Genomic DNA, 24,967 nt, shown 5'->3' with positions numbered 1-24,967 from the left:
AATAACATAAATGTAACATGCACAATAAGTAATAACATGGTAGTTACATTAGAAAAAAAATAATAATTCATCATAAAAAAATAAAAAAATAATAATGAAATCTAACCAATTCTTTCATATTTCCTTCACTTACAAGTTAAGCTAACAATCAATAAACACTTATATTTACCAAAAATCAATCTATCACACCCACAACCCAAAAAGGAAATTCCTTTATTTATTTATTTATTTATTCTTTTGTTGTTGGAAAAGGAAGAACCATATTCAAAATCACAATCAAAAGGCCAAAAACAAACAAAAGAGATATGAAAGTGTTTTTGGCATTACGATTCAAATTATAGAAAGGAGAAAAAAAAAAAAAAAAACACCTTGGAGATAGCATAAATTACCTATCTCATTAAATGTTAATTAAATTTGTGGATTTTTGACTGGGCAAGCAGACCCATTGGAAAATCCAGGGCCTTTCCTCTATTACTTTGCTAAATCCACCGTCTCTCTCGCGCCCAATTCGCCTTCTCTATCTCTCTCCCTCTTTCTCTTCGTCTCTCTCACCAGTTCTGGAAAAATTTTCCGTCTTGTTTCGCCTTTTCAATTTCTCGATCAATTTTCCTTCTTGTTTCCGAGAAAATCATAGTCATTTTTTCGTATCTTATATTTCCAAGGTAAACAAAGTTCATCACTTGTTCTTCTTTGACGTACTATTTTATTTTATTTTAAATTTTTTTTTTGGCTCCTACTGTTTTTGATTTTCAATTTCAATCTCACTCTGATCCGTGCATTTTGATCAATGCACACGCATTTTATCAATGCACTTACTTGATCGATCTGGAGCATTGATCATTTCTCTAATGGGAAATGGATCGATCTTCGATTTCGAATGAAGCTCGATATTTTCCTTTTCTTGTTTTTTGCGTTAGGGATCTGTGACGAATTCGATTTTGTATTTGGCTTCCGAGAAAACTAAAACAAAAGAAAATGACTTTAGAAATCTGATTTTAGTGATTTTGGCTATATGAAATGGAAGGTTTGCTTTTAACTAAACTAAAGGGTAGTATGTGTTTCAGATTGGTGATTTTGAGTAGTCTCTGATGATCAAATGGATTACCAAGAAAACTAGATAACTTAAAACAGTCCAGTTTTAGCTTAATAGAAAACTAATATGTATGGAGGCACGGCACACATGCCCGGCTGTTTCAGTTTACTTGCATAACTGTATCATATTACCCAAAGTTGCTTCAGTACTTTGTATGAATTTTGTTCTAGAAATGAATTTTATTTATTTCTTTATTTTATTAGGATGTTCTGATTTGACTAGTTATTTGTTATGATCTTTTCAGGTGGAGTGGTGTGTGAATAATTTTGATAAATTTGTTGATTTCCTATCAAAATTGGGCTAAGTAGGTTTTTTACTGTTCAGTAGTATCTTGACTTTTCTCATGCTCGACGAGTTTATTACTTATTTGTTTTTTTACCTTTTCAACCAGGTTTGATCCTCAAAAATGATTACTACAATGCTTCTCTGATTCATTCTCACGTGTTGGGGGTAACTTGGTTTTGCATAATTTGAATGAATTTTATAGTGTCATTATAATGGAAGAAGAAGATGAAAAGAAGGAGGTTGAAGAAATTTCCAAGAAGGATTCATATAATCATCAAGTAGTTGGTGGTGTACAGGAGGTGGTACCTTCATCTGATCAGGAGAGTATTAATATTACTTATGGAGATGTAACTGAGACTGGTAGTAGTAATGTAAATTTGCAAGAGGTTGATTCGGTAACTACCATTGTAGATGAAGAACAGTTTGAGCAGGTGTCTTTGAAAGATCAAGAGAAAGCTTTTGGTGCATGTCAAGAAAGTTCTGTGTGTTCAAATCGATCATCTAATTCAGACAATGCAAGATACTCATCTGGTGGATTTGAAGATTCCTCACAATTTTCATCTGGGATGTTTACGGCAGAATTTGATTCTTCCCCAGTTGATGAAATGCAACACTATCACCCTGCTTCTAGCCCTGGGGACGGGAGACAATTTGGTCACCCTATTAAGTCATCTACCTCAGCTACTAGTCTTGATTCTGCTTCCTATGAGGATCCTGGGTATTCTCCTAATGATTCACCCGTAAAATCAAAGCCAAAAGCTGTCATGCCAAATGTGTCTCCAGAGTTATTGCATTTAGTGGATTCTGCTATAATGGGGAAGCCAGAAAGTATGGAGAAACTGAAGAATATTGTTAGTGGTGCGGAGAATTTTGGAAGTGGGGAAGAAATGGAGAGCATTGCTTTCTTGGTAGTTGATTCACTTATTGCAACAATGGGTGGTGTTGAAAGTTTTGAAGAAGATGAGGATAACAATCCACCTAGTGTAATGCTAAATTCTCGGGCTGCTATTGTGTCAGGGGAGCTTATTCCTTGGCTTCCTTGGGCTGGTGATAGTGATGTAGTCATGTCGCCTCGGACACGGATGGTTAGGGGTTTGCTTGCAATATTACGGGCTTGCACAAGAAACAGAGCAATGTGCACTATGGCTGGTTTGTTAGGAGTTCTTTTAAGGTCGGCAGAAAATATTTTTGCGCAGAATGTTGGCTCATTGGACACAATGAGATGGGATGGAACTCCTTTATGTTACTGCATTCAGTACTTAGGAGGACATTCACTTAGTGTTATTGATTTGCATAGATGGTTACAAGTCATTACAAGAACTCTTACAACTGTATGGGCAACTCGCTTAACGCTTGCTTTGGAGAAGGCAGTGGGTGGAAAAGAGTCAAAGGGACCAGCATGTAGCTTTGAGTTTGATGGTGAAAGTTCTGGTTTGCTTGGTCCCGGGGAGAGCCGTTGGCCATTTACCAATGGGTATGCATTTGCAACATGGATTTATATTGAATCATTTGCAGACACATTAAATACAGCAACTGCTGCAGCAGCAATAGCTGCTGCTGCTGCTGCCAAATCAGGAAAATCTTCAGCTATGTCAGCTGCTGCTGCTGCCAGTGCACTTGCTGGTGAAGGCACAGCACACATGCCGCGACTGTTCAGTTTCTTGTCTGCTGATAACCAGGGGGTAGAGGCTTACTTTCATGCACAGTTTTTGGTGGTTGAAAGTGGCAGTGGAAAGGGAAAGAAGGCTTCTTTGCATTTCACTCATGCATTCAAGCCACAGTGCTGGTACTTTGTTGGTCTGGAGCACACTTGCAAGCAAGGGCTGCTTGGGAAAGCAGAGAGTGAACTAAGACTGTATATTGATGGATCATTATATGAAACTCGACCTTTTGATTTTCCTCGGATCTCCAAGCCACTTGCATTTTGCTGTATTGGGACAAACCCTCCTCCTACAATGGCTGGATTACAACGTCGTCGTCGTCAGTGTCCTTTGTTTGCTGAGATGGGGCCTGTGTATATTTTGAAGGAGCCAATTGGCCCAGAAAGAATGGCACGCTTGGCTTTGAGAGGAGGCGATGTGCTGCCTTCCTTTGGTCAAGGGGCAGGGCTGCCATGGCTTGCTACAGATGAACATGTGCAAAATATGGCAGAGGAAAGTTCTCTTTTGGATTCAGAAATTGGAGGATGCCTTCATCTCCTTTATCATCCCGGTTTGCTTAGTGGACGGTTCTGTCCTGACGCTTCTCCTTCTGGTGCTGCAGGTATAATAATTTTTGTTGAGTTTGTTCTATATGGTAGGGGAGAAGGGAGATTTCTTATATGACAAACTAATTTCATTTTTAAATGTTTCTGCAATTTATAGATGATGATACAGAGAAAACATGCCATTTGCTTTAGTCTTAAACTATATATCTATACAATTTGAATTTTTTTTCTCAAAATTTTCTTGGATATCAATGCTCTGTCTTACTCATATTTAGGGTTCCAAGGGAGAAAAGATGGCGAGTATGCATGCTTTTTTTTTTTTTTTGTTTTTTTTTTTTTTTTTTCAGGGGGTTGGGATGAATGAGCAATGCATTCAGCTTTCAGTTTTTTCATGTCTCCGTTCCCTCTACATATGTTAACATACGCTTAATTTTCACTGTGAAGTATGTAACATGCATACTGTATTTTCAAATAAAGTACTTGTGCTAGATTTTCATTATAATAAAATATAGAATATGCCAATTATGGAGGGATATAAATCTTTTGAAGGAGAAACAGAATGCTTTTTGAGCACGTCTTCAAATTTTGTTATGATCGTACACTTTTAATAGAATACCTAATTTCCCTTATACGTCACTTTTTGAATTGCATGCTTGTGTTTACTTTCTTAATTTCTTTATCAATTATGTTCAGGTATGCTTCGACGACCGGCTGAGGTTCTTGGACAGGTCCATGTTGCTACAAGAATGCGACCTGTAGAGGCTTTGTGGGCCTTGGCTTATGGAGGCCCAATGACTTTACTTCCTCTGGCAGTTGGTGATGTGCATAGAGATAGCCTGGAACCACAAACAGGGAATGTTTCTTTGGCTTCGGCCACTGCTGCTCTTGCTGCTCCAATATTCCGAATTATTTCAATGGCTCTTCAACATCCTAAGAACAATGAAGAGTTCTGTCGTACTAGAGGGCCAGAGGTTCTGTCAAGAATCTTAAACTATCTTTTGCAGACTTTGTCGTCGCTTGATATGGGAAAGGACAATGGTGTAGGGGATGAGGAACTTGTTGCAGCTGTTGTCTCCTTATGTCAATCCCAGAAGACTAATCATTCACTCAAAGTTCAGCTTTTTAGTACATTACTGTTGGATTTAAAAATTTGGAGCTTATGCAACTATGGACTCCAAAAGAAGCTTCTGTCGTCACTTGCAGACATGGTTTTCACAGAGTCGTCAGTAATGCGTGATGCTAATGCCATTCAGATGCTTCTTGATGGCTGCAGAAGATGCTATTGGACAATTCGTGAGAAGGACTCAGTGAATACCTTTTCTCTTAATGAGGCAGCACGTCCTGCAGGTGAGGTGAATGCTTTGGTTGATGAACTTTTAGTGATTATTGAACTTCTAGTAGTAGCAGCACCTCCTTCATTGGCTTCGGACGATGTCCGTCGTTTACTTGGGTTCATGGTTGACTGTCCACAACCCAATCAGGTAAATTAGTTTGCAACTTAAATATCCTTCTATTTTGGTTTGGGTATTGGTTGGGTGCAGTTTGTCAATCAATTTTTTATGTTTAAATTCATCAATTGTCAGTTAAAAAAATGAAAAATAATGCGTAATAAGAGATATCATTCCAATTTAAAAAGTATTTGGTTTTGAACTTTTGAGACAAATAATTATTTGGTAACATGAAAACTATTTTTAAGCTTTGCTATTAGTAGATTATGTCAGTATTGTTAAAGTACATGAGAGAGAGAAATGTGAGAATGGTGTTTCAAATGGTTCTTTTGCATAGCAATGAAAGTAACCGTATCTCTAGGCATTAAGATTTTTTTTTTTTTAAATTACTTTTTTATTTTTATTATACGGATCATTGTGCAGTTCCGGACTTTGAGTGGCTTTCAATGATATCCTGCTTAATGCATTTGACTTCAAATTTAGATCTGTCCAAACCTGTAAAGAAGATGAAAACAAATAGATACTCCTAATATGTAATAATAAATTTTACCATATCCAATGCAGGTGCTACCATAGTATGGCATCCATACATTTCTTCTTGATATGAAAAAAGCTTACTACCAGTATGTGCTTTAGTTGCAAGTTGAGAAAGTAGGGAGAGGGTTTAGACAGCAGGCTTTTCATGCTATTGTATTAGATCGTAAAGTTTATGTGACTTAAAGCGTACTTCATTATTATTGTTTCTTTTTTCTTAAACTGGAAAGATGCTAGACACACTGATTCAGCTTTAAATGGAACTTGAAAACATGATACCATGTGCTCTTGCATCACTTAGTTAATTTTTAAATTGTATAGTTTATACAGTAACAATTAATTTTTGAGGAAGTTTATAACACACTACTACGCTAGATGACATTAGTTAAGTTTGGACTGTGATTTTCTATGGTCCTTGTGTTCTCCTTTTCAAATTTTATATTTGCCAATTGACAACTTTGGCCTTATTGAGATGTTGTGCTGTATACTTCATACTTAAATTTCATTCTAATGAGCTATCTTAATTGTTCTTCCCAAAATTGTTTACTTTATTTTTTTCCAGGTTGCAAGAGTGTTGCATCTGATATACAGGTTAGTGGTACAGCCAAATACTTCCAGAGCTCAGACGTTTGCTGAGGCTTTTATAACTTGTGGTGGTTTAGAAACACTTCTTGTTCTGCTACAACGTGAAGCCAAAGCTGGTGATTGTAGTCTTCCTGACTCTATGACAAAGAGTGATAAAAGTTTATCTGTCCAGGGACCTGAGCTAGATAGTGATAGCGGGGATGCTGGAAAGTGTCAGGATGAGGAAGAAATACACTTAGAGGAAAAGGAGCTCAGTTCAAATGAGAAAGTTGGTGAATCCCAACTCTCTAATTCTGGTAGCAGTCCTGTTTCTGTTTCATCCAGAATGAAAATTGAAAGAATGGCTTCTATTTCTGAAAATGCTTTTGTTAAGGATCTGGGTGGTATCAGTCTTTCAATAAGTGCAGATAATGCAAGGAATAATGTTTACAATGTTGATAAAAGTGATGGGATAGTACTCGGAATCATTGGGCTCATTGGTGCTCTAGTATCATCTGGTTATTTGAAAGTTGGTTCACGTGCACCCTCAGATGCAACAAATAACCTTCTAGGCAGTGGGCTGCATGATGGAGGTGGTACCATGTTTGAAGATAAGGTTTCCCTTCTACTTTTTGCTTTGCATAAGGCTTTCCAGGCAGCACCAAATAGGCTTATGACTAGCAATGTATATGCAGCATTGTTGGGGGCTGCGGTATGATATTATCTTGTCTTTAACTCTTATTTTATTTTCATTATATTGTTTTCTGGAAGCAATTATGGTTCCTGTAAAGGTCAAATCTAAGAGTTTATGATTTTTTTTAAAAATTTTTTATTATAAGTTTGGTAAAGAGCTACTTGGTTTTCATTCTTGTAAAAGTTTACCTTTATAATATATATACATATATATATAGGTGGCTATCTTTGATGTCATTAGGATGCTCCTCTCTCTCTCTCTCTCTCTCTCTCACACACACATATTTGTTTCCTTTTTTTCCTTCTGTTAAAGTTACTATTAATAAAAAATTTTAAGCTTGTAGGGCTTGGCTGAGCTGTTTGTATTAAGCTAACGCATAGATAGTTTGCATTTATCAAAATAAATTGACAGGAATGAGGGATAGTCGGATTTTAACACAACACTAGTTTGACAATTAAGCTCTAAAACTAGTTAAGTTAAGCTTCTGGCATTGGTTTTTTCTTGATAGTGTTGGTTTGAAACTGAGCCTCATGATTTCAGTTAAAATTGCAGCTTGTGTCTATGCCACATCTTTAAGTGTTCCTTTATCTTTGAGGTGTGGGGATTTGAACTCAAAACCTTTTGCTGGAGGAAACAGTGGCGTTGAGTATTGATTGGGATAATTTTGTGATCCTGGACTATCAAAATTGTGTTTGTATGCAGAATTTTTTCAACTTGAAGTCTTGAACATCCTTTTTTATTGTCTTAAAAAACTTGGGAGCTTTAGTTTTTTGTTTCTCTCTTGGTTAAACTCTATTGTTTAATTCATCTTTAATTACTCCCTGTGTGTTTTGCTATAGTTATCCAGTTTTATGAACAAATGCAGGGTTTGAGTTAACTAATGTCGATATTTTTGTCTCAATCACCTCTGAATTTGAGTGGAAATCTGTTCCAAGATGAAATTTCTACCTTTGGCCCTTTGGTATTCTAATAATGTAACCTAATGAAATTTCTGCCTTTGTCTCTTTCAAGAGGCGGATTTTGCGTGCTTTTGCTATGTTTGTTTTAGATATTATGTTATACTGGTTAAGAGTTGAATCTGCTGAGTATGAAAACTTATGTTATCCTTTTGGTATCAGATCAATGCTACTTCAACTGATGATGGGCTGAACTTTTATGATTCTGGTCATCGATTTGAACATTTTCAGCTTTTATTGGTTCTCCTGCATTCACTTCCATATGCATCTAGATCTTTCCAAAGCCGAGCACTACAGGTATACCTTTCATTTCTCATGCTGTGATTCGTTCATATATATGTGATCTGTTGAATTGAACTTCCATGTTGTGATTGAATTGAACGAAGTAAAGGTTTAATTGTTATATAAATTTTGCTGCAGATTTTTGAGTATGGTAGGATATTGATTGATGCAATCATTTTTCTAGTGAGTGAAGTTTACTAGAAGTCTTATAAGGTTTCAATATTTCTAGTGGGAACAAGTAAAATTTTTAGTAGAAGGGTGGGATCTTCTATATGTTTATATTGTTCTATATTTTCAGCACATGCTGTATTTGAATATTATGTACTTAATATATTTTTAATGAATCGCTAATTTATTATTTTTGTTATTATTATTATTATTATTTTTTTGTGATATAATAGCTGTTATTACATTAGTGATAAATTTAATTTTAAAAAAATATTTTATTTTCTGAAAAATGAAAATAAAAATCAAGCAACACGTTAGGCTTTGGTCTTACATTAACTTGCTATGAATGCTAAAAGCTTGACTTGTTAAGAAGTGGACCCAACTATTTATATCAACCTTATACAAGCATGCACTTTGCAATACTTATTCACATCAGCTAAACACCGTAAAAAGTTTGGGGAGTCATCATTTTGTTGTGATTTTGCAAGCCAAGTTCTGGAGATGGTCTACGGAATGCTTCCAATTTATAGAAGTTGGAGCCACCTTGGCACTGACAATTAGTCTATAGATTTCATTTGTTATTTAGATGCAACATTTTGCATTCATGGTTTAATTGTTATAACTTAATCCTTTTTTATGGATTTGCTATTTAGTTATTTTCTATTTGGATTCTGAGATGCTCCTTGCTATGTGATTTGCAGGATCTTCTGATTTTGGCTTGCAGTCACCCAGAAAATAGAAGCAGTTTGACAAAAATGGAGGAATGGCCAGAATGGATTCTGGAAGTTCTTATCTCTAACTATGAGGCATCGTCTTCTAACTTTGATATGTAGTCTTTCCTTATTTTTTTAAATGTTACAAATAAAGTTTGAAACATACCATCATTCTATGTAGCAGTTGTTCCTTCTTCCTTATTTAAGGGCATGGTCCTGGGTTCAACCCATGGAATAGGTGATATGGATGGGGGAGAAATGCCCCCTCTTCTATAACCCACTACTATTAGTTAAGCCAAAATAAAAACATAATTGATATCATTGTTTTGCTGGTATAATATGATGGGAGACATGCTTATCCCTGTTTCAAATATTCTAATTTTGTTGCTTGTTTTTACAGATGGGAGCAAGCAAAAGTTCCGATTCTGTGAGCCTAGGAGACATAGAAGACTTGATACACAACTTCCTGATTATCATGTTGGAGCATTCTATGCGTCTCAAAGATGGATGGAAGGTTGACATTTGTCTTTTGTCCTCAACATCTTTTAATTTTATTTTCCTAGTATAATACTAGCCTTCGTGGATTTCAAGTTTCAATGTTGGGCATGTCATATTATGTAGTACTTCCATTGTGCTTCATCCATATATCGTTGATTCATGTCTTTAATATTATACTTATTTATGTTAAGAAACGAAACTTCATTTCAAAAATTAAAAAAAAAAAAAAGGAAAAAAAAAAAGACATTGCAACTTAAACACACCAAAAAAAAAAAAAAAAACAAACAAACATATGCTTAACAAAGGTAACTAAACAACTGTAGACAATAGTTTTTCAATCCCTTAGAATGTAATATCTAGAAGACCCTTCGTATACCTGAGAAGATGATGTCACAAAAGAAGCAAGAAATTTAGTTCTCTTCTAAAGAATATTGGCACACGTTATCTTTTCTTGAAAATTTTATCAATCCTTTCAATCCATACATCCCACATTAAGGCCATTACCATTCATCTCTGTTGCTGTTTTATGAGAATGAATAGTTTGTTTATAATAAAAAGACCATACATTACATAAAGAAAGGATGAGAATTCCTAAAAGATCAAGAACAAATCAAAAATCAACAATTAAACAGTCCTTTCTACACAGAAATCCTTCTACAATAAATTAATCGTGAAAAATGGGTTGAGAAATCCTCAAAGATCATAAACAAATAAAAAATCAACAATGAAACAGTCACTTCTATACAGAAATCCTTCTAAAATAAATTAATCATGAAAAATGGGTATTTTCGAATTCATTAGAAGATAGTGCCCAAAAAGAAGCCAAAAACTCTGTTGAGTCCTTTTAAGACCTCCAGAATCATGAACAAAGATTGGCTAGGTCAATTGTACAATGCAAACAAACTCCATAAAAGACAGCAATCTACTCTATAGTTCAAACAAATGATTTGTTGATTTACCGTTCTTCTTGTCAAGAACATTCCAATGGGGAGAAAAACTAAACTTAGGCAAACAAACTATTCATTATTGTGTGGTACTAGGTACGGAAACACTTCTCTTCCTAAAGTTGACAAATAAAACACTTGAAATTTTTGTTGAGAGTGCATAATGTGGCACTGACTTGATAGGTTTTTTGTGTTTTGCCAGATGTTGAAATGTGATTATTGGTTCTTTGCTTACTCAATTTATGTTATTCTAATCCTTGTTAGAAATTTTTTTCCTTATTCTATGCTAATCAATTTGCTTATATATTTTCTGGCTATCAACTTATTAATTCCCTTTTTCAGGATATTGAAGCTACAATTCACTGTGCAGAGTGGCTTTCTATTGTTGGTGGATCTAGTACTGGAGATCAACGAGTTAGGTATACTTATACAGTACTTGATTTCGTCTAAAGTTATCAAGACTTTTGAATATTGAGAGTTTCTTGTTGATTTTTAACAATCATGAGATTATCTTGCTATCTTAGACTTCAGCTCCAAACTTGATAATAAGTTTACTTGGCTAAAAGTTTTAAATCCCATTTTTAAGTAGGGCTTGGGTGGTACTTGCATGTTCCACGATTTTCTTGTTTTAATAAGCACTGTTAATGCTATCGGAAGTTTTATTTAGTTTTCAAGATATTAAATACTCTTAAAAGAAATTGTATAAATGTGTGCCAACAAATATGGGAGCATGTAAGGTCTTTGTGTGAAAAATTAGTTTCATAGCAAATATGTCTATTAGTTTGCTAATCACCAAAGTAAATTGTTCGTCACGTGGGCATATACAATTTCTCATGGTAAACTTTGTCGCACCTGTTAGTACCTATATGGAATTTGATAATGAAGTGCTTTTGATGGGTGTGTGATCATCTATAACTGAATGGACAAAGGATGAACTGATGAAGAAAGGTTCTTTGGCTTTTGTAGCCATGTGCACATTTCCCTTAAACGGAAATGTATGTGTTAGAATTGTGGGAGTGGAGGGTTGTGGAGAATGGAAAGGGCCCTGTCTCTATAGCAGTTTCATATGGACTCCCTATTGAAAATCTTGACATTGCCAAAACTTGAAGGTACATGAATACCAGCAGCTAGATCCCTTTTGCGTGCTTATCAGTTTATTGTTTTGTGATGCAGAAATCAATGGTAAATTATGGGCTGTAGTAAGGACATAAACATGTCTGTTAGTGTCTTAATTGGAGAAGTGGTTCAGACACTGCAGCATTGGTAAATTATTGTAATATTTTTGTTGGTCAAATATTTAGTAAATACACTATTTAGTGGGTATTATAGGGCTAAAAATTTTCACCACTACATTCAAGCTTTGAAGGAATTATTCTGTGATTCTAATTCATTGTGCAATTGGTAGGACGAAATTTATGTAATTTTTTATTTTCCTCGGTTGTTTTAGCTTTGGATTTTGCCTTTATTAATAAAATAGTCCTAATTGAAGACAAGATGGTCAGATGACTACATGTGACAATTTTTTTAATTTATTTTTATTTTTTTATGAAATTGCCTGTAAATGATATTGGTTTACAAATGGGAAGACCCAATCAAAACTTTTATATTAGAGAGCTCACATGGAAAATTGCAACAATTTGATAGTGGACCAAGGGGTACCCATTTTTTGTTTTTCTGTTTAAAATGACTAAGTTTCAGCCACAGTTACAGATCTTTGTTTCTTGAAAACATAACTGTTGATTGATCAGTTTGTGATTAAATGTGCTCATTTTGAAGACGGGAAGAATCGCTACCCATATTTAAGAGAAGGCTTTTGGGTGGCTTGCTGGACTTTGCAGCTAGAGAACTCCAGGTTCAGGTAAATTTATCTCTATTCCTGCTCCTCTCATTTTTTATTTATTTATTTTTATTAGGGGAGGTTTCTTACAAAACTCTGTACTTTAGAATAAAGCTTTTTTGAAATGGAATTCTTTTAATTATTTAAAATAATATTTATTTGTTCTCCCTTTGTGAAGTAGTAGAAAAGACGCAATGGTGTTTATAACAATATTTCTTTTGCTGCAGACTCAAGTTATTGCAGCAGCAGCTGCTGGTGTTGCAGCAGAGGGATTGTCACCAAATGATGCTAAGGCAGAAGCAGATAATGCTGCGCAGCTTTCTGTTGCATTGGTGGAGAATGCAATTGTTATCCTAATGCTTGTTGAGGATCATTTACGATTACAAAGCAAAATATCTTGTGCTTCACGGACTGCAGATGGTTTAAAATCTCCCCTTTCTCTTGTATCTCCCTTGAATAACCGCTCAAATTCCTTGACTTCGATTGGTGGAGGACCATTTGACAATATGGGTGATCGTAAATCATTATCCAGTGATTCTGGGGGAGTCCCTCTTGATGTACGCATACAAAAGCACATGCACACTATTTTTGCTTTTATATTTTTATTATGATGGCTGTTATAGATTTGAGTTCTTCATGTGGGTTTGCATCAGCAAATATATTCCACCCCTCCTGCTCAAGAAAATAAGATAATATGTATTTGGCAACAAAAGTTGGGCTTCTTAGCTCTTATTTACTGACCCTATCTGTACCAGTTTGTTCAACTTTGCCCCTCACCATGTTTTGTTAACTTGATTGTTGTTTATGCGACTTTACTCAAATAGGTCATACTGAATTGTTGTTTTTTTCTTTTGTATTCTACTGTATCATGATGTTTTGCTATTATATGTATTACTTTCTTTATTCATGGGACTTATATTTTTAAAAATCCAACTAGGTTCTTGCTTCAATGGCTGATTCTCATGGGCAAATATCAGCCACAGTGATGGAACGTCTTACTGCTGCAGCAGCAGCTGAGCCATATGAATCTGTTTCCTGTGCTTTTGTATCATATGGAAGCTGTACAGCTGATGTAGCTGAAGGTTGGAAGTATAGGAGCCGATTATGGTATGGTGTTGGCCTTCCTTCAAAAGAAGCTGAATTTGGAGGTGGGGGTAGTGGCTGGGAATCTTGGAAGTCTGCATTAGAGAAGGATGCAAATGGAAACTGGATTGAACTTCCTCTAGTAAAGAAGTCAGTTGCAATGCTCCAAGCTTTACTGTTGGATGAGTCTGGACTTGGTGGTGGTCTTGGAATAGGTGGTGGATCAGGTACTGGAATGGGAGGGATGGCAGCTCTTTACCAGTTATTGGACAGTGACCAGCCATTCTTATGCATGCTTCGAATGGTTCTTCTCTCAATGAGGGAAGAAGACGATGGTACAGATAGTATGCTTTTGAGGAATGTCAGCATAGATGATGGGATATCAGAAGGGAGGAAACCACGGTCAGCATTGTTATGGAGGTGACTAAACCAAAACTTACCTTTAACGTTTCTTTTCAAGTTTCCCATAAAATAGAATTTTGTTATTGATTTCTCCTCTATGTAATATGTTGCTCTGGAAAAATAGATTTTCATGGTTATCAATGACTTGCTGATTGGCCCCTGTTCTCTCATTTTATGGTGACAAAAGATGCTAAGTGATATATAATCATATAATAAGTTCTTGATATTATAATCTCTAGAATCGTTTGCTGTGTTATATGAAAATTTTCTCCTCCCACAATAAGAAGTGATTGAACCAATTAATGCTTCACTTTTATAAAAGATATGAATATCCAGTAAAGATGTTTCTAAACCAAGCAATGTGATTAGTATGTTCATATTTTAGTTCTATGCCACACAAGATATAAGGCTTGAGGAGAATCAGTCTTTCGATTTGATGTAAATCTGAATGTTCTCTCTCTCTCTCTCTCTCTCCCCCCTCTACATGCTTTTTTTGGTATTGGATTTCTAGGATTGCCCTTGGAGGCCTCTGCTGACCATTTGTATATGCATAATAATGTGGTCGTTAGTGCAAAAATTTTAAGATAAATGGGATGTAACTGTATCTGAAAATACAAGGAAAAACAGAGAAAGTGCAAAATATATGAGTTTTTGATTTAATTTAATTTACTTTACCATGTTTTAATATAAAAAGATGCATTACAAAGTAAGGTTCCACCAAATGTGAGGTCATGGGAGGAGGGACTTGGAATGATTGCTAACTTTAATTGCATTTTTGAAAATGGAAAAGTGATTGATCATGCATTAAAACTGATGTAAAACATGGATGCCTTAGTTGGAAATTATTTATTTATTTGTTTTTTATTTAAATCACATGGATCATGAAAACACCATTGTGAAATCATCAGATGGATCATGAAAACTCCATTGTGAAATCATTTACTGGGGCCTTGAGCATAATCTGTTTTATTCCGCTACAATTTTCTTTTTGTCAATTTGGAGCATTGAGACTAATTCATGTTACTGATGGACAGTGTACTTTCACCAGTTCTGAACATGCCAATTTCAGATTCCAAGAGACAGAGAGTGTTGGTTGCATCTTGTGTTCTATATTCTGAGGTTAGGATCCTGTGAACTAAGTTGTTATCTGATGTATCATTCATCTGTTAGCTTAGCTATTATTGGTATACCATTTTTTCAGACAATTACGTAATATACAAAAGCTAACCAAACATCATGTATGACGGTGTGCCATTGATTCCCTTTTACCCCGTCGTTTGCGATAGTTGTCCTGATCATAGATTTCCTATGGGGATGTGTTTGTCAATCTACCATCTTTTGGAGACTTTTCTCAGGTTTTTACCAAGTCCCTGATGTTACCTTTCTTGATGTGGTATTAACCACTGTTCTTGCAGGTATATCATGCAGTATCCATGGACAGGAAGCCTCTTCGTAAACAGTATCTTGAGTCCATTGTACCTCCATTTGTTGCTGTTTTGAGAAGGTGGCGGCCACTTTTGGCTGGAATTCATGAACTTGCAACTGCTGATGGATTGAACCCTCTTATTGTTGATGACCGTGCATTGGCTGCTGATTCCCTACCTGTCGAGGTTAATTAACAGTGTCTTTTTGTCTTTCTATTGGGAAGTCGATTATTGTTCTAATTAAGCATTCTCTATCCTTTTGTCTTTCTATGATATGTTGGTACTCATATGAAATTTCTAAAAATGGGCCATAAAGCTAGATACTTCTTGAAATGCTAATCTTCTGGCCTTGGTTATAGTAAACATTAAAAAGTTTCTTGATGCTCCTTTTGGAATCTCAACTCTTGTTCTGGAAATATGCTGTGTGGGATATTTGATTTTATTTAGCGTGCTGGATTAATTTTTAGCAGCAAGCTGTTTAGTGTCTTAAACACCTAGCAAAAAGTTCCCTAGTGCAGTGATTAATGTCATACCAGTTATCATTTTGGGTCATGTCTGTCTTCCAGTCCTTTGCTTTGTAATCTGATGTTTAGGTTGAGGCTTTTTCCTTTGGGAACAAGGTGTTTAATTACTTTTCTTCTTTTCTTTCATTTATATAATTTTGAGATGTTAAATGGTTTCTTGTAACTTTATGTTGCTTATAGTCATATTGGCATTGATTAGGTTGTCTTAGTTGGTAAGTCACTCATACCTACAATTGGGAGATCGTGGGTTCGAGACACCGGGTAAGGGAGGGAAATTATTGTAAATGATAAAAAAAAAAAAAAAAAAAAATATCCTCATTTGTTACCTTTGATGAAATTCATCACCGTGGTTTTTGTTTTGGGCAGTGGGAATAGGGTCTTAGTTGTTGCTGGATACTATTATGTTTTGTTTTTGTTTAGGTCTAAATATTACCACTTCAGTTACAGTTCTCTACAGTTTTCACCTTTTTTCCCCCTGTTGTGATAATGAAAATTTCTTGTGACTCATAATTGTGGTGCTTGAAATTAAAAAGGGAGGTAAAAAAAAAGCTAGCTATTTAATTTTACTTCATTATTTTGATGCATGGTCTGAGACAGTTCCTCTTTTCTTCTTGACAGGCTGCTCTTGCCATGATCTCTCCAGATTGGGCTGCTGCTTTTGCATCGCCACCTGCTGCAATGGCCCTGGCAATGATTGCTGCTGGTGCTTCTGGTGGTGATACTCCAGCTCCCACAACGTCTTCTCAACTGAAGCGTGAAGCGTCAATGCTTGAGCGGAAACCTCATAAGCTTCATACATTTTCAAGTTTTCAGAAGCCTCTGGAGGTACCTAACAAATCACCAGCACTTCCAAAGGACAAGGCTGCTGCAAAAGCAGCTGCCTTGGCTGCTGCACGTGAACTTGAACGCAGTGCAAAAATTGGTTCTGGAAGGGGTCTCAGCGCCGTGGCAATGGCCACATCTGCACAGCGGAGGAATGCTAGTGACATAGAGCGTGTGAAGAGGTGGAATGTTGCTGAAGCAATGGGAGTTGCCTGGATGGAATGTTTGCAGCCAGTTGATACAAAATCTGTCTATGGAAAAGATTTTAATGCATTATCCTATAAATTTATTGCAGTTCTTGTTGCAAGTTTTGCTTTAGCAAGGAACATTCAAAGATCTGAGGTTCTTTTAAGTGCTTGTCCTCCTTATCTTTATTACTTATTGAGGTTGTATACCTTTATTGATATTCTTGTTCTCCAGGTTGACAGGCGAGCTCAAGTTGATTTTGTGGCTCGTCACCGTTTAGGAATTGGAGTTCGTTCATGGCGCAAGCTCGTTCATTGCTTGATAGAAATGAAATGTCTTTTTGGGCCGTTTGGGGAACAATTATGCATTCCTTCACGTGTATGTGATGCATCACTTCACATATAAATATATATATATATATATATATATATATATTTATGCTAATATCTCTTGTTCAGATAGATACTTTCTCCCTTGTATCTTGTTATATAACTTTTCTTTATATGTAATTGTATTTATATTGATATATAAGTTTATGAGATATCATTACTACCCTCGTGCATATGAATTATATGTTAAACATTCACTCAGGGTTGTTGTTAATATTCTCTAGGTCTTTTGGAAGCTAGACTTCATGGAGAGCTCTTCTAGGATGAGGCGATGTTTAAGGAGGAATTACAGAGGTTCTGATCATTTTGGTGCCGCTGCAAATTATGAGGATCATATTAAGATGAAAGAAGATCAGGAAAATTCTATAAACTCTTCAAATGCTCCTATTCTGGCGGCTGAAGCATTCTCAATGGAAGCAGTAAATGAATATGATGAACAGGGGGAGACTGATAATATGGATGGCCAGGATAGTAGGGTCCATGGTTCGGAACAAAGTGAGGATGGTAAGTCAAGACTATCTGAAGCAGCTGATCAAACACTGCAGTTACCTTTAGAATGTGGTGATGCTCCACTGGGTAATGACCATGGCACGCTCGAAAGTAATACGGCAGTTGCCCCTGGGTATGTTCCAAGTGAAATTGATGAAAGAATTGTTCTTGAGCTTCCTTCATCAATGGTTCGGCCACTGAGGGTAATACGAGGAACCTTTCAGGTAAGTCTAATAATTCTAACCTCTCCTTGACATTAAATATATGCCATTCCTATATTTCTGAAGAAAAAGAGGAGAGAAAATGTTTGTTTTTCTCATAGCTTAGAATTGGAGAATTTACAGTAATATATAGGAGAGGAAACCTTACAATAAGGTTGACTGACTCCTTAAATCTAGGAAGCAAAGAACAGAAACTAAATAATCCTAATAACTAGGATTTTAAATAAAATGAATCTGGGAGATTGGGATTCTAATCATCCTCCTCTCTTTACTTGGAAATAACAGCAGCAAACATAATTTCTGATTGCATATCAGAATTCCACAATTTCCTATATCTTATGGACTAAAAATCTTGAGTCTTTTCCATACAAAACCTAAGCTATAAATCCAAAAAAGGAGGAAGGAAAACACCAGAATTCTGAGGTGTAGAAAACTCCATATCAAATTAGTTGTTGGGTGCTCGCTTAGTACTATACCTGCTGCTTGTTTGCTGTTTGTTGGATTAATTTTGAGGTTGCTGGCTTGACGACTGATTTTGTTTGCCGTCATTATCTTCTGCTTGAAATTGTTCAAGCATGGTTGAACACCCTAATTTATGGATGGTGTTTATGATCATGTCAAAGCAGGCTGGTATTAAAAGCTGAGTTTGAAAATTTTCAAATTTTGTGGAGAGGTAAATTGGTCAACTTGAGTAAATCGAGCAATTGGAATAGAATGTTAATTGTACCAACCCAGTTTGGTTGGAGAAGCTTTAATCCATCCTTGCATTTACAAACAGTTCCTCTTGATTTCCTTTCCTCATGGTGTTTCAACTTGTTGCAATATCAGCTAATTCTGTGCTCTGTATCTTTCTTATAATTTCGTTTAACTTATTAAACATTAGGATGGTTGAGAAATGTGTTGCTTATTTTATAATGTAAGAGTGATGTTGATTATTCTGTTTTATTATCTCTATTGGTAATAATAACAAACCAATTTGTGAGAGACCAGAAAGTTTGATGAGAAAATATTTATCGGAAGGAGAGGATGATGATTTAAATGAATTATTTGGTTTGTTGGTTTTATCACTTTCTACGAATAAGGGAGGTTTAGGTATCAGGAATTTTGATTCAAGGAACATTGCTCTGTCGAGAAAATGGTTGTGGAAGTTCCTTTTCTTTTAAAAAGAGGATTGTTGTGCTTTTAAGTTTCAGCAGTAAATATGTGGTTGATTTGAATAGCTTGGGTACCAATTTAATGACAAGTGAAACCCATGGAAGTTCATATCGTATGAATATCCCTTTTTCTTGTCATCTTTAAAAAATTTATCACTTGTTTAGGCTTGATTCCATTGGATTTTGGGAAGATGTTGGTGGTCCCTCGTTTTCTGTTTTGTTTTAATGATATATTGTTTGTATGTTCACAAATATTTGAATCTTGCCCCCTTATTAAGTGTCCGAACCAAGTCATTAAAATTTCATCTCTTGTAGAAATGTCAATGATGGAGATATCTAAATGGTATTATCACTCAATAGGAATGATTAAGGGAGTTATTTTGCACTCTCATTTTCCAATAAAAGGACTTGTGCTTCTGATCCATCTAAAGGATTCAGGATTTTTGCTCCTTTTTTTTTTTTGGGTCAAACTCTTGATTGGTGATCCTTCAGTTGTGTCTTCTGAGTCTATGGTTTATTTGGAAGGCATTTGTCATCAAAGATTCGACTGGTTTCCGGGTTTGATGGTCCTTGGGAAGATCAATATCAAGTTTAGTTGGATAAACGGAGACCTCAACTTAGAATTTCCTGAATTGGCATCCGATTTGTTGGATGAAGCTGAATCCATTACTCTCTCCCCACACCACCCACCACCTCCCCCTTCCCTCTCCCCCCCCCCTGCCCCGGGGCCCCCGTTCTCTTTCTCTCTCTCCCCCCTTATTTTTAATTAATTGTGATATTGCTAGGCAGCTTTTGTTTATCCTATTAAAGGATGCATGTGCTTTTTGGGTATATCCTCAAGGAAAAGTTCAGATCTTGAATTTCTATGGTGTCATATTAAGTTTTTGCTTCGCTATGGGCATCATACTAAAGGAGTATTATGATTTACTTTTTTGCTTGTTATACTTGAATTGGGAATAACATTTTCTAGCGGTAGAAATAGTGTTCTAATTTTGTTTTTGTATTTATTAAAATTTCTCATCCTCTTCAATATTTGTAATTTGATTCTGTTTTAACAAAGAATTATGTTTCTTTAAAAAAAAAAAAAAATTGATGAACATTTTCCTCATTTAGAAGAAAATGAAAAATATTATTCAACATGATTATTTTTTTCTTTAATTTTGAGAATGGTGGCTGATGTATTAATTTATAGTTGTAGTAAGTTTTGTGTGTGAAGTATGAATTTGGCTACTAAGTTTAAAATTTGATGTCTCCTTGCAGATAACAACTAGGAGGATAAATTTTATAGTTGAAAACAGTGAGGGCAATGCTGCAGTAGATGGTTTAGAAAGTACAGAATTGAAAGATGAAGAAAAAGATCGTAGTTGGTCGATGTCTTCCCTTCATCAAATTTATAGCAGAAGGTGAAATGATTACAGATTATAAGTTTTTTGTTATTATTATTATTATTTTTTTTGTGTTCTTTTGTAATGCGGTACTTGTGATGTTGGTATTTAAATGATTTGAGTATCACTCCGGAAATTATGTTTTCAATCTATTCATTCTTGGTATGGACCCATTTACTTATGTGTGTAGAGACAGGCAGTTCTACTGTTTTTTCCAGTACATGCATTTCTAAATATAATTAAATGGTTCTTCTGGTTATATTGCTTCCAAGTTTGCAGACCAGGCTAGGGTTGCATTACCTGATTTCGTATTTTTTTATTTTTCATCTGGAATCTGTCATTCAGCATGGAGAACGCTTTCATTCATTTTTCTCCAACTTTTGTTAATTTTCCAATTTTTTTTTTTTTTTTTTTTTTTTTACTTTCGCCTGCAAATTTTTAATAAGATGAATCTATTTTTAGTTTTCATTATTTGATATATCTCTGTTTTCTTTTTTCTTTGTCTTGTCCTAATTGCTTATTTCTGATACAGATATCTTTTAAGAAGAAGTGCTTTGGAACTGTTTATGGTTGACCGTTCAAACTTCTTCTTTGATTTCGGGGTATTTCTCAAAATGTCAAAATCTGAAACACACAAACACACACATGCACTCACTCACGTGGTTTGTATGGTCATGCTAAATCTGCTGACTCCTTGTTGGTTCTTTCCCCTTCTTTTGTCTCAGAGTATTGAAGGGCGAAGAAATGCATACCGAGCTATTGTTCAAGCACGTCCTCATCATTTGAACAATATATATCTGGCAACTCAGGTTCTTACCATTCTTTTCTTGTCTTAATTGGAGATTAGTAGTGGATGAGCTGATGGTAGTTGCTCTTTTTGTATATCCTTGCTCCATGATAACTGTGAGATTAATGTTTAATAAAATGTTAGTTGGATAAGATATGTATGTGTGTTATAGCACCATGACTTTTTGATAATAATCCATCAGTTGGGTTGGCTTCATTTTTATTAATCATTTGTACTGGTGATTATTTTGATCAGGGGTTTAGGAGTTATTCATTCATGTTATAATAATTTATATTTATCATATCATTTTGTTATTAGAAAGATTTTTAAGTTAGGTAACGCCAACCCTATAATGGATATTATTTTGACTACCTGTGTGTATCTTGATGGATACACTTTGCCCATGTTAATATTTGTGGCAGGTGTCTGTCTCTTGTGTCAATTTTACATCTTTAATTATAGTGGTTACACTGAAAAATGTACATAAGACAAGTTTTGTACCTGATTGTGTAACACTTTCCTAATATTACAGTTAATGAAAGACTTCATGCATGTGTCTATGCTGACAAATTTTAGTACTTATGATTCCCTTTTTTACTGCAGAGACCTGAGCAACTTTTAAAGAGAACTCAGCTTATGGAGCGCTGGGCTAGGTGGGAGGTATGAATTCAGAAAGAAATATGTTTGGTCTTGAAGCTATATTGTAGTGTTTGTTTTAAGCTTCAGTAGTGCTACATACATGAAATTTTTTAGCAAATGACATGTCAATATTTAATTGGTGTTTACCTAATTTATTAAAAAAATGATGTGTCAATATATTATTGGTTGAAAAATTAATATAACCTAAATATAGATTAGTAAATCTCAAATACAAGCCAGTAAAATATCACCACAAAATTTGATAAACAATTTGGTGCTTCTAGCACTCTTCATAGAATATTTATCTGGTAAACAATTTGGTATTTCTAGCATTATTGTTTAAATTTACTGTTGCATTTAAATTAATTAGACACTCGATGAAATGAAAGTAAATTGCTAATGGAATCACATTCTCTGCAGATCAGCAATTTTGAATACTTGATGCAGCTAAATACATTGGCAGGGCGTAGTTACAATGACATCACTCAGGTGGATTTCTCTGGAACTATCATTTTATCTGGTTATGTTCTTTGATACTATCTCTCACTCCCTTTTTTTTTTTTTTTTTTTTTTTTTTTCAGTATCCTGTATTTCCATGGATTCTTTCCGATTACAGTTCAAGAAGTTTGGATCTTGCTGATCCTTCTTCCTACAGGGATCTTACAAAGGTGGTCACCTAGGAACAGTGCTGTAAATTATTTTATTCTTGCACACTTTTCTAATGCTATTAAGCCTTGTATATACTTGCAGCCAGTCGGTGCTTTGAATCCTGATCGACTGAAAAAATTTCAAGAGAGATATAGTAGTTTTGAGGATCCAATCATCCCCAAATTCCATTATGGCTCACATTATTCGAGTGCTGGCACAGTATGCTTTCTTTTCCTTTTGCATTTTAAAGTTTCTGCTCCTACTGTTTGATGCAAGATGCAATACCTTTGGCTGTGTACTTCATATTCATGAGGTTTTTTGTTTTTTTATATGCTTTCATATATGTTTTCAGAAAGTACTGTTTTTTGAATTTGTATGTTGTGCATATCTCATCTATTATAACCATATGTGAAAACTTATTCTATTGTAACTTGGACATTTTTTTTTTCCCCTTGAACAGATTCCAGATGTTTCCTTATCATGTTTTTGGGTAAAAATTATATGGGAAAATAATTGATACGGTTTTACAACATATTAATCTTATCCTTGTATTAATACCTTGCTATTTGTTTTAAAATTTCCTTCTTGTGTAGAAGCCACCAGCTTTTCTTGTCATATTTTCTGATATAATTTATAAGGGGAATATCAAAAGGGTGTTTCATTGTTAATCATGATTCATGTCCCAGTATTAGTACCCTCTTCATTTCTTGTACTAATTTGCTTTCTCTAGAAATACGCAACTACAACATTAAGTATTGTTGGCAACAACAGTGAAGTCTCTTTTTAGCTATTATGTCTTACATGCCAACTTTATGATCTTATTTTTTATTTCTTTTACAGGTGCTATATTATCTTGTTAGAGTTGAACCATTTACAACTCTCAATATTCAACTGCAAGGCGGAAAATTTGATCATGCGGATCGTATGTTTTCAGATATTGCTGGTACTTGGAATGGAGTTCTTGAGGATATGAGTGATGTGAAGGAATTGGTATGGTATCTGTTTTGATAATTTAACATGAATCTGCAGTCATTTTATTTTATCCTTGCTTTTTATATTTCACTTATTCAGTGTTTTTTTATACTGGGTAAAGGATTTGTTATTGGTTCTAATTGTTTTGTTTTGTATGTGTTAGGTTCCTGAGCTGTTTTACCTTCCTGAGATATTAACAAATGAAAATTCAATTGATTTTGGTACAACACAGTTAGGTGGAAAGCTTGGTATGCTTGTCAATGTACATTGTTCTAGTAAGCAGTGATAGATTATTCTTGGCAGTTAAAGTAATATTGAATATTCTACGTTTTGGTTTAATTATCAGATTCTGTAAAACTTCCTTCATGGGCTGAAAATCCTATTGATTTCATCCATAAGCATCGAATGGCTCTTGAGAGTGAGCATGTATCTGCACATTTGCATGAGTGGATTGATCTTGTATTTGGGTAGGTTTCTTATTTTCCTCAAGATTATTATTTTACCTCTGAAATTTTTTTTTTTTTTTTTTCCCTTTTTTTGGCCTATCATTTTCAGTTGTTATAAGTTGATAAAATCTGGAGTGCTAAAACTTTATTGTTTAAGTAGCCTGGGTTGTTCCTTGTTTTCCATCTTTTATTTACATGATCAAATTGGAATATTCAGGTATAAGCAAAGAGGAAAAGAAGCTATTTTGGCGAATAATGTCTTCTTTTACATTACTTATGAAGGGACTGTTGATATTGATAAGATCTCAGACCCAGTAAGTGCAGCTTGCTGTCATTTGTCTGATTATATTGGTGATTTGGTATTTGTAAATAATCCTTATTTTTTTATTTTTTATTTTCCCAACAAAAGGTTCAACAGCGTGCCACACAAGACCAGATCGCATATTTTGGGCAAACCCCATCTCAACTTTTGAATATCCCTCATATGAAGAAGATGCCATTAGCGGATGTTCTCCATTTGCAGGTTATCTTTTGATTTGATTTTGGCAAATCCGTTTGTATTTTTAGATTTGACATGGTTTTGCATCTGTATATTCGTGTGCATGTATCTGGATATATCCTTGAAGACTCTGGATCAGTTTTTAGGGAGAAAAAAAAATAAAAAAAAGAAAAAAAAAAAGAGAGAGACTCTGGATCAGGATATGTTTTGGAATCTTGCTTGCTTTGGATGATATAGCATGCTACATTATTGTGTTAGCACATATACCATTGTTTTTTTGTCACTTTGAGTGCAATTATGCAATTTTATGAAATGAATTTGTCAAAATCAGCTATATATATATACAACATATTGCACAATAATGAAAAAAAAATATGGAACCGTTCCATGTACCAAGGAATTTGACAAGTATTTTTGACACATTGTCATAACAATGAGATGAAGTTAATGCAATAGTGCATAGCTTTGTCATTTTAAAATGTTCATAACTTGCAGAAACTCTTTAAATTTTGTTCATTGTTGGATAAGAATATTGAATGGTTAGGATGATTTGTCAAAAATGCTTGTTAAATTCCTTGGTACATGGAACACTTTCCAATAAAATGTAGTAAATAATTCTCTAGATGGAGTTGCATGGAATTTATATAGCTGAAAAATTTGTATAATTGGCTGAAG

The 24,967-nt window shown here is 34.9% G+C and overlaps 1 protein-coding gene across 1 annotated transcript in view; it reads left to right on the top strand.

Annotated features, from left to right (window-relative positions):
- Nucleotides 1-323: 323 nt before the first annotated feature.
- LOC107427184 (BEACH domain-containing protein C2) overlaps nucleotides 324-24,967 on the top strand; it is a 29,842-nt gene continuing 5,198 nt past the window's right edge. Inside the window, exons 1-28 of the mRNA XM_048465260.2 lie at nucleotides 324-662; nucleotides 1,485-3,640; nucleotides 4,278-5,065; nucleotides 6,129-6,842; nucleotides 7,943-8,077; nucleotides 8,932-9,036; nucleotides 9,344-9,457; nucleotides 10,728-10,804; nucleotides 12,162-12,243; nucleotides 12,450-12,779; nucleotides 13,160-13,725; nucleotides 14,742-14,826; nucleotides 15,123-15,317; nucleotides 16,274-16,819; nucleotides 16,898-17,041; nucleotides 17,277-17,765; nucleotides 20,177-20,319; nucleotides 20,834-20,903; nucleotides 21,027-21,110; nucleotides 21,692-21,748; nucleotides 22,148-22,216; nucleotides 22,309-22,395; nucleotides 22,478-22,594; nucleotides 23,216-23,365; nucleotides 23,511-23,595; nucleotides 23,694-23,814; nucleotides 24,011-24,107; nucleotides 24,203-24,316. Coding sequence (XP_048321217.2) covers nucleotides 1,591-3,640; nucleotides 4,278-5,065; nucleotides 6,129-6,842; nucleotides 7,943-8,077; nucleotides 8,932-9,036; nucleotides 9,344-9,457; nucleotides 10,728-10,804; nucleotides 12,162-12,243; nucleotides 12,450-12,779; nucleotides 13,160-13,725; nucleotides 14,742-14,826; nucleotides 15,123-15,317; nucleotides 16,274-16,819; nucleotides 16,898-17,041; nucleotides 17,277-17,765; nucleotides 20,177-20,319; nucleotides 20,834-20,903; nucleotides 21,027-21,110; nucleotides 21,692-21,748; nucleotides 22,148-22,216; nucleotides 22,309-22,395; nucleotides 22,478-22,594; nucleotides 23,216-23,365; nucleotides 23,511-23,595; nucleotides 23,694-23,814; nucleotides 24,011-24,107; nucleotides 24,203-24,316 — 7,614 coding nt within the window. The 5' untranslated portion in view covers nucleotides 324-662; nucleotides 1,485-1,590. The remainder of the gene's footprint in view (nucleotides 663-1,484; nucleotides 3,641-4,277; nucleotides 5,066-6,128; nucleotides 6,843-7,942; nucleotides 8,078-8,931; nucleotides 9,037-9,343; nucleotides 9,458-10,727; nucleotides 10,805-12,161; nucleotides 12,244-12,449; nucleotides 12,780-13,159; nucleotides 13,726-14,741; nucleotides 14,827-15,122; nucleotides 15,318-16,273; nucleotides 16,820-16,897; nucleotides 17,042-17,276; nucleotides 17,766-20,176; nucleotides 20,320-20,833; nucleotides 20,904-21,026; nucleotides 21,111-21,691; nucleotides 21,749-22,147; nucleotides 22,217-22,308; nucleotides 22,396-22,477; nucleotides 22,595-23,215; nucleotides 23,366-23,510; nucleotides 23,596-23,693; nucleotides 23,815-24,010; nucleotides 24,108-24,202; nucleotides 24,317-24,967) is intronic.

This window comes from Ziziphus jujuba, chromosome 11 (genome assembly GCF_031755915.1).
Source record: "Ziziphus jujuba cultivar Dongzao chromosome 11, ASM3175591v1".
NCBI classification, from domain to species: domain Eukaryota; kingdom Viridiplantae; phylum Streptophyta; class Magnoliopsida; order Rosales; family Rhamnaceae; genus Ziziphus; species Ziziphus jujuba.
This window is presented reverse-complemented; position numbering and strand designations above follow the sequence as displayed.